At 42.6% G+C, this 9,009-nt stretch overlaps 1 protein-coding gene across 1 annotated transcript in view; it reads left to right on the forward strand.

Moving 5' to 3' along the window:
• Positions 1 to 525: 525 nt before the first annotated feature.
• The window catches only part of Rngtt (RNA guanylyltransferase and 5'-phosphatase), a 179,473-nt gene continuing 170,989 nt past the window's right edge, over positions 526 to 9,009 (forward strand). Inside the window, exons 1-2 of the mRNA XM_005362364.3 lie at positions 526 to 726; positions 8,251 to 8,360. Coding sequence (XP_005362421.1) covers positions 663 to 726; positions 8,251 to 8,360 — 174 coding nt within the window. The 5' untranslated portion in view covers positions 526 to 662. The remainder of the gene's footprint in view (positions 727 to 8,250; positions 8,361 to 9,009) is intronic.

Here is a 9,009-nt window from a genome sequence, read left to right on the forward strand (position 1 = left end):
AATTTTTGATGTTTCATGGGTCCTCTGGAGCGTGTTCCCTAGCCCTCAACGAGAGAGAATTTCCTCATTTGTAATAACCTAGTCTCTGGTTTTAAGTATTCTGATCCGGGTAAGGGAAGATTCCCAAAGGCCGCTTCAAACCCAGATCCTGCAGGAACACCCAACTTGAGCTGTGATTAGCAGAAAAACACTTTCACGTGTCAAAGATACCCTTTTGAAAGTGACATGTCAGTCCATAGTGGGAGAGACGCTTGGATTCTTTCTATCTGGGGGTTTCTCTTGTTTGGATGGGGGAAAAAAAAGGACGCGTGTCATTGGCTTACACACTGAGTCAAAACAGGCTTGGGCTTGGCCGACAGAGGCGGGAGCCTGAGACCCAGGGGGCGGGGCCGGAGGGGCGGGGTCAGGTGGAACCGCCCCTCTACTTCGTGGCCGCTTCCAGCCACTCACCAGGGCGGGGCTTCCTCTTCGCTTGACCTCGGAAGGAAGGGGGCGGGCCCTTTGGGGCGGAAGTTGCGATGCATTGTGGGCTCGCCGGGAACCTCGGAGTCGAACCTGAATGAAAGTGGCGCGCCGCTGAGGAGCCGGGTGGGGTTGCCGGCGCTAGGGTCCCGGCCGCTCGCTCCCGAGTGGTCGGCTAGGTGGCGGTGTGCGGCGCCGACATGGCTTACAACAAGATCCCGCCGCGGTGGCTGAACTGTCCGCGGCGCGGCCAGCCGGTGGCAGGTACCGGGGACGGGGCTGCGGGCGGGTTCGAATCCCACTCTTCCAGCCGGGCCTGGGAACCGAGCGCTCGGCGGCGGTCAGTCCGGGCTCCCGCAGGGCTGGGGAGCGGGAACGGGAGGTGGACTGGAGGCTTCCGGAGCTTGAAGTTGGTGAACTTCTCTCTGGGTGATTTGAGACTAGGTCTCGCTGTCTGGAGACACTTGTTCTCGGAACGAGGACAGGAGCGGAGTGCTGAGTCTTGAGATTGAGGAAGGCTTCAAGAGAAAGGAGCCTGGGAAGCCGGGGGAGTTTTGGTTTTTCTTTCAAACGGACTTTTGTGAAATGTTTCCATCTTGAGTTTGACGTAGAGTAGCTTCGCTCTGGAACTTGGGAGATGCTTTTTCTAGCTTCCAGAATACCTGGGCTTCTAGGCCCGTATCACTGCTTGACTGAGGGACAGGGACTTAACAGTGTACAGTTTGATGAATTTAGACCACACACATATATCCCAGGGACTACCCCTGAAATAGCTGAGACACAGTTCTCTGAATTTGGGGAGACATTGCAGATGGTAGCCTTAAGGGACCACAGTTAACCAGCAACAAGGTTAGATAGCAGTTTGGAACTTTGTCGACTGGACCTAGGAGCCAAAAGCAGTTTTTACGCTAAAATTGAGGAAGGAACACACAAACTGTTTACACTGGATTTACTCTTTTTTTTTTTTTGGTTGTTTTGAGACAGGGGTTCTCTCTGTAGCTTTGGAGCCTGTCCAAGAACTAGCTCTTGTAGACCAGGCTGGCCTCGAATTGACAGAGATCCGCCTGCCTCTGCCTTCCGAGTGCTGGGATTAAAGATGTGCGCCACCACCGCCCGGCAGATTTACCGTTATAGAATAATCATTGGACAGTTTGCAGATCTTTACTGCTAAGACTTCGTTTATGAGTTCTCAGACGAACTTTACCGATCCTTCCCCTCTTTGGATGCTCTTTGAATAGCATCCGAAATACATTGAGCGATGGCTCTCTATTGAGGAGCTGGTACCTCTGCTTGTTGCATTTTCTTGGAGAAGCCCATACCCTTGCTTTCTGTTGTCATTCTGTTGAGCAACTCTCTTTCCCTGAACTCTTGAGCTCAAATCTGTATTAAAATCTCTTCATTAAGCTACAACGGTGCTTCAGAACAAAGCCAAACCCAAAGTAGACAAGTTTTAGGATGCCGCTCATGTGAGGATTTTAGCATCCAGGGAACGACAGTTTTGTTAAATAAAGGTCAGGATCTGGTGGTAACTGAGTATCTTTTCTGGCACCATCCGGCATTGGTAATTAAATTTACGGCATCTTAAGGCATCTCAGAATTTTTTTAAAAAAATATTTATTTATTTATTATGTATACAATATTCTGTCTGTGTGTATATCTGCAGGCCAGAAGAGGGCATCAGACCTCATTACAGATGGTTGTGAGCCACCATGTGGTTGCTGGGAATTGAACTCAGGACCTTTGGAAGAGCAGGCAATGCTCTTAACCACTTGAGCCATCTCTCCAGCCCCTGGCATCTCAGAATTTTTGCCACATTCAAAGTTCTCTCATTTTTTTCTGTTACTGTGCTTAAGTACCCCCTTTCAGTACATCCCAGTCAACGCCATCCATGTGGTGACACGTGAATGGGAAGGGCTCTGCTGCCATGCTCATCTCCAGCACAGCTGGCCTCCCTAGCACCAAGTCCGCCGTGGTGAGCAAGTGAAATGGCTAGCTGGGAGCCGAAGTTTCAGGGCTGCAGGGTTGTCACAGTGCTGCTGCTCTTCCAGAGGACACAAGTTCAGTTCCCAGCACCCGCAGACAGTGGCGCACAACCACCTGTAGCTCTAGTTGCAGGGTTTCTGATACCCTCTTTTGGCTTCTTCCAGTACCTGCACACATGAGGCATATACTCATATAATCACACACACATATACGTAAACAAAAATAAACCTTTTAAAAAGTGAGTCTAGCCGGGAGGTGGTGGCACATGCCTTTAATCCCAGCACTCAGAAGGCAGAGGCAGGTGGGTCTGTGAGTTTGAGGCCAGCCTGGTCTACAGAGCTAGTTCCAGGACAGGCTCCAATGTTACACAGAGAAACCCTGTCTCGAAAAACAAAAAAACAAAGAAAAAGAAAAATAAAGTCTAAACATGAAGCCCATATACATTTAAAACTCACACTCTTGGTGTATTTTTCCATTTGGTTTACATAAAACATTTTCACTTTAATGTACAGTTTTTCTTCATCGTACAATCCACCATGTAGCTGTTTATAGACTCAACATGTAGACATAAGGAAATCAATAATTTGACTTCTGCATTATAGTCTCTCTATACACTGTTGTATGAGACTTCTGCAGTCCTTTCCTAGACAGCTGTTGATCTGCTTTCTGTCACCACCAGTGACGTACATTTTCTAATAAATGGCAAACATCATGTACTCATTATACGTCTATGTTGTATAGGTTGGCCTGTCTGGTTTGAGGATGACTTTAACTCTCAATCCTCCTGCTTCTGTTCTCCAAATGCTGGGATTAGGTATATCTCCTGTCTCCCATACCCTGCTGTCAGTTTTTAATCAGAGTTTGAGCTGTTAGAGGAGTTCCTTACATTTGTCAACTCCATTTTGTCGCCTGCATTTTTATTCTAACAGTTAATGCATTTGCTGGGTGTGGTGCTACAGACCTTTAATGCCAGCACTAGGGAGGCAGAGGCAGGTGAGTCTTGTGAGTTCGAGGCAGCCTGGTCTCAAGACTGAGTTCCAGGCCAGCCAGGGCTCCATAATTAGACCCTAGCTCAAAAATAGAAAAAGTGAAAGTTTAAAATTTTAACTAATTTACAACTTACTTTTGTGCGCGTTTGTGTGTGTTTTGAGACCCACCTGCCTCTGCTTCCCAAGTGCTGGGATTAAAGACTTACTTTTTTTTAAAATGATGGCAGAATCTTATGTGTGCTAATATTAAGCACATGTTTTACAACATTACCTAACTATATGAAATTTTTAGAATCAGAGATACCATTATTACTTGTTCATGTTGATTCTTCTGTTTTGTGTTTAAGATTTTATATGAAGTCCTCAGTCAATAAAACCATATAAACAATTGATAAAAGTGATCTGAAAGATTTTAAATAGAGATGATGGGAGATGTATGCAATCCCAGCATTTACAACTGAGGAAGAAGGATTGGTTTGAGTTCAAGGCCAGCCTGGGTAAGACTGTTGGGGAAAAAAAAGGACAAAAGAAAGAGAGAGAAATAATTTAAAGCCAGATGTGGTAGCATACACCTATAATTTTAGCATTTAGGAGGATGGGGCAGGAATGTCAAATCTTTGAGGCCATTCTGGGTTACATAGAGACCCTGTCTCAGAAATAAAAAAAGCTCTTAAATAGCTCTATTCCTTGAATAGAAAAGAAAGATAATTTAAGCAAGTTGTAGTGTGAAGAAATTAAAAAAAAGCAACCCTTTTTATTCTCACCATACTTACATATGTATTTTTGTTTATAATGATACTCTTTGATAGTCCTATTATCTTCATTCTCAGTCTTTTAAGTATTTCTTTACACCAGGCTGTGGTAGCACACACTTTTAATCCCAGCACTCTGGATGCAGAGGCAGGTGGATCTCTCTTGAGTTTGAGGCAAGCCTGGTCTATAGATTCAGATTCAGTTCCAGGACACCAAGGCTACACAGAGAAACCATAAACCGTGTCTTGAAAAACAAACAAAAAAAAAAAAAAGAGAGAGAGAGAGACAGACAGACAGAGAAATATTTATTTACAGCTGTGGCACATGACTTTAACCCCAGCACTTGGGAGGCAGAGGCAGGGGTTCTGTAAGTTTCAGGACAGCCAGAGAAACCTTGTCTCAAAAAAACCAAAACAACAAAAACAAACCCAAACCAAACAGGCAGAAAAAAGGTAACAATTGTTTACTTAGTAATGCTGTAATGTTTTGGATTGAATTTCGAGCCTCATACATACTAAGCATTTGTGCCACTGACCTATATTTCCATCCTTTGTCTGTGCACTTGTGTGTGTGATAGACATCTGTACTCGGTGAAAGATGTTGTCTTTACTCCCTTGAGAAAGGGTCTCTCCTTGCGCCTAAAGCTAGTTTGGGAGCCAGCAAGTCCCAGTGACCCTGTTATCCATATACAGATGGATGTGGGACCATCCACTGATGCATAATCCTCACCCCTAAGGAAACTGAAATTAACTCACCTTTACTGAGCATGGATCAAGCTTTTCAGCACGGGGAGGAGTTTCATGTGCCCCATCCCCAAAGATTTTTTTTTTTTTTTTTTTTTGAGAGAAGGTCTCAGTCTATGCTTGACCCAGCCTCACGGTGTAACTGAGCTACATCCACATCCTTTGCTTCTGCTGTTGCAGTCATGTGCCAACACTCCTGGTTCCGTGTGGTGCTAGGCTAGCAAACTAGTGCATTGTAGGCAAAATGCCCCCCAAAGATTTCTCTAAGTTATAATTTTATATGGAAATGTATATTTGAGAATCATCAGTGTAAATCTTAGTTTTGTGTGTGTGTGTGTTTGGGGGGAGATAGAAGCCCAAACTCCCCAAGTCTTGTGTATGGAAGGCAGGGAAGTTTTTCAGGAAGAGTGCTGCTGGGTGCATGAAGTGCTGCTGAGTTGTTAAGGTGCTGGTAGTTGTTGACAAGTGTGAGAAGTGTTTTTCTTCCTTCTAGGATGTAATCACCTTTGGAAGGAGAGGGATTTAAAGGAGTGGAGAGAGAAGTCTAATAGACTGCATGAGAACTCAAAATTAGTGTGAATTAGGTGTAGTTACGGACAGGTGAAGTCATTGCTGTTTTGACTACATGTACAAATAAGTATTTGTATTCATTTTCTTTTTTTTTTTTAGAGTGAGGGTTTCAATATTTAGCTCAGGTTAGAATGAAACTTATTATTCAATATTTAGAATTTACAGAAATCTGCTTGCCTCAGCCTCGTGAGTGCTGGGATTAAAGGAGTGAACCACTATGTCTGGTGGACTGGAGATGTGGCTCAGTAGGAGAACGTTGCCTAGCATATAAGAGAGGAAAAAAGAAAAAATGAGGAATGAAAATTATGCACAGTCTGCGAGAGTTTGTTTGAGTCCTGTTCTTTTCTGGTCATGTCCAGGATTCTAAATGTGTCAGTGTTTGAATGCCATTTCTTTTCCTAGTTTTGGAAAATAGTCTACCAGGATTGTATTGAATGTTTCCTGTGCCTTTAGTCTGCATCTTTTTTTTTTTCTTTTTTTCTTTTTTTGGATTTTTTTGAGGCAGGGTTTCTCTGTAGCTTTTTGGTTCCTGTCCTGGAACTAGCTCTTGTAGACCAGGCTGGCCTCTAACTCGCAGAGATCCGCCTGCCTCTGCCTCTGCCTCTGCCTCCCGAGTGCTGGGTTTAAAGGCGTGCGCCACCACCGCCCAGGCTTTAGTCTGCATCTTATTTCCTTGTTTTACAGCACAGATTCCTAGGTTTTGGTGTTTTATCTTGAACGCTGTGGTTGTGATCATTCATTTCTTTATTATCTGGATATAATAATTCCTTAGCCGTGTCTTCATTCATTGATATTCTTTCTTCCACTTAGTTTGTTATGATACTTTCCCTTGCGCTTTTTATTTTTTATTTTTTTATTTTTTTGATTTTTCGAGACAGGGTTTCTCCGTAGTCCCTTGCGCTTTTTATTGGTTCCATTGCATCATTGAGTTCGGGTCCTGAAGAAATGGCTCTTGTTACTCTTCTAGAGGACTCACGTTCAGTTCCCAGCACTTACATGGCAGTTTACAGCTGTCTGTATTCTTAGTTCCAGGGAATGTCTTCTGGTCTCCTCAGGCACTAGGCATACATATGATCTACATAAATACATGTAGACAAGACACAACAAAAATCAGTAAGACAGTATACACCACCAGTAAATATGAAAATAGGAGTTAAAAATTGATAATGGGCTGGTGAGATCAGCCGGTAAAGGTGCTTACTACTAAACCTGGCACTTGAGTTCAACACCAGGGTCTACATGGTAGAAAGAAAGGACAGTGTCTCCAGCAAATTGTCATATGACCTCCACATGCAAGCTGTGTGTTTTATCTTGAACGTAACAAAATTAAAATTATACTGTTACCAATTAAAAATTTTAGTTACTAATAGTAGCTAGCTGTGGTGGCACACATTTGTAATTCCAGCACTTGGCATGGAGAGGCAGGGAGCTCAAACCCAGCCTGGGTTTACACTGTTAAAAAAAAGGTACCAAACAAACAGTAAGTCTTTAGCAGTTGATTCTGGTTAATACCATTTTAACAGTATAACATCCTCCATGATCTTTTTCCTGAGATGTGGATGAGGTTCAAAGATGGAAATACTTAACAACCTTCACATACAGCCAAGGCTGGGGAAATCCTTTAGTTAGTAGATTAGTTGCACATAACATGCACAAAGTCCTGCTTTTGATCCCCAGCATTACATAAAACCATCACTCTGAAAATTGAGGTAGGAGAATCAGGAGGTCAAGGTTATCCCCCGCTACATATTGAGGCTAAACTTGATATCCCTGCTTTAAATAACATAAATAGCAACAGCACCCCCCCCCCCCCATACCAATGCCATGTAATCAGGAACTTGAAATAAATTGAGTTAAACTGGAGTGTTGGTACATACTTACAACTCCAGCTTTTGGAGATATTGTGTGAGGTGCTATTTTTGGGTAAATGTGAACATCTATTCTTACCCCAGATAGGGAAATGACAGTAGACAAGAAGTAAGGATATTTACCAAAGTTCAACTTGGTGAGCAAATGAGTTTTATTGGGGTTCTTGCTCATAGAAGCAGATGACTTTCGTGGTATAGATTCCTAAAAAAAGGATTTATTTATGTTTTATTTACATATACGTGTGTGAGCCTGTATAAGTTTATGTGCACCATGTGCGTGCAGGAGTCTGGAGGCCAGAAGAAGGAATCGGATCCTTTGGAACTGGAGTCACATGTGGTTGTGAACCACCGTATGGGTGCTGGGAATTGAACCCAGATCCTCTGCAAAAGCAATAAGTGCTCTTAACAGCTGAGTCATCTCTCCAGCCCCAAGTTTAGATTCTTTACGGATGTTTCACTCATTGGTAATTTTTCTTTGTTTATATCATCAAATTCTAGAATAAATTCAATTAATTAATCTGCATTTAGAGTGAAAGAACATTATGGGTAATTGCGTTTATAATTTTGTATTTCATTTTAAGGTATTAACAAAGTGGGGTTGGGATGTAGTTCATTTAGTATAATGCTTGCTTACTATCAGGAAGCCATGGGTTCTATACTCAGCACTACATAAAGCCAGGCAAGTGGTAGGTCAGAATCAGAAAATCAAGGTCATCCTCAACTACACAGTGAGTCTCATGCCAGCCTGGCATATATGAGACTCCACTTCAATAAAAAACAAAGACAAAATGTTATTTTAAGAAGGCAGGTTTAAAAAAGCAAATTATAGAAAATTAGTCCTTTCTTTAAATAATGAAAATTATTGTTCACCTTGATGTTTAGGAAGATTCTTACCTCTGAAGACAATGCTGGGGCCACGATATGATAGTCAAGTTGCTGAAGAAAACCGCTTCCATCCTAGTATGCTCTCAAATTACCTAAAGAGTCTGAAGGTAAGAAGCAAAGCTCTTTGCTACTAATGTAGTCTTCCTTCCCTGCTTCATCTTCAAGGGCTTTCAGTGAGGGATATGTGCTTACACATGGGTATAGAGGCCAGAAGACAGTCGTGGGTATGGTTTTCAGGTGCTGTTCACGTTTCTGTTCTTGAGATAGTATTTCTCAAGGAATACTATCTCATTGGTAGATTCCTTTCATATGTGTGTTTATTTTCAGAAGCTCTGCAGTAGTAGGTTTCCATATGACTTAAATGGACTTTAGTGTTAGTTGTCCCTCCCCATATTCACTTTTTTCCTCCCTTACTCTTCCTCTCCTCCCCCGCTCTCATTTAATCCTACTATTCTAGTTTCCCTTTGTTTCTTCCTAACACTGTATTCTATTTCCCATTCCTTGAGAGAGCCTCTCCTCCTCACTGGTCCCTTACTAGGTACCTAATCTCTGTGACTGTTCAGATTGTAGCACACATATTGAAAGCCTAAAGCTAATATCCACATGAAAGAGAACAGCATACAGTATTTGTCTTTTTGGGTCCATATTACCTCTCTCAAGATGAATTATTCTAACTCTACCCATTTACCTGCAAATTTCATTTTTTTTTTTTTTTTTGGTTTTTCGAGACAGGGTTTCTCTGTAGCTTTGGTACCG

Source organism: Microtus ochrogaster, linkage group LG5, assembly GCF_000317375.1.
Source record: "Microtus ochrogaster isolate Prairie Vole_2 linkage group LG5, MicOch1.0, whole genome shotgun sequence".
In the NCBI taxonomy this organism is placed as follows: domain Eukaryota; kingdom Metazoa; phylum Chordata; class Mammalia; order Rodentia; family Cricetidae; genus Microtus; species Microtus ochrogaster.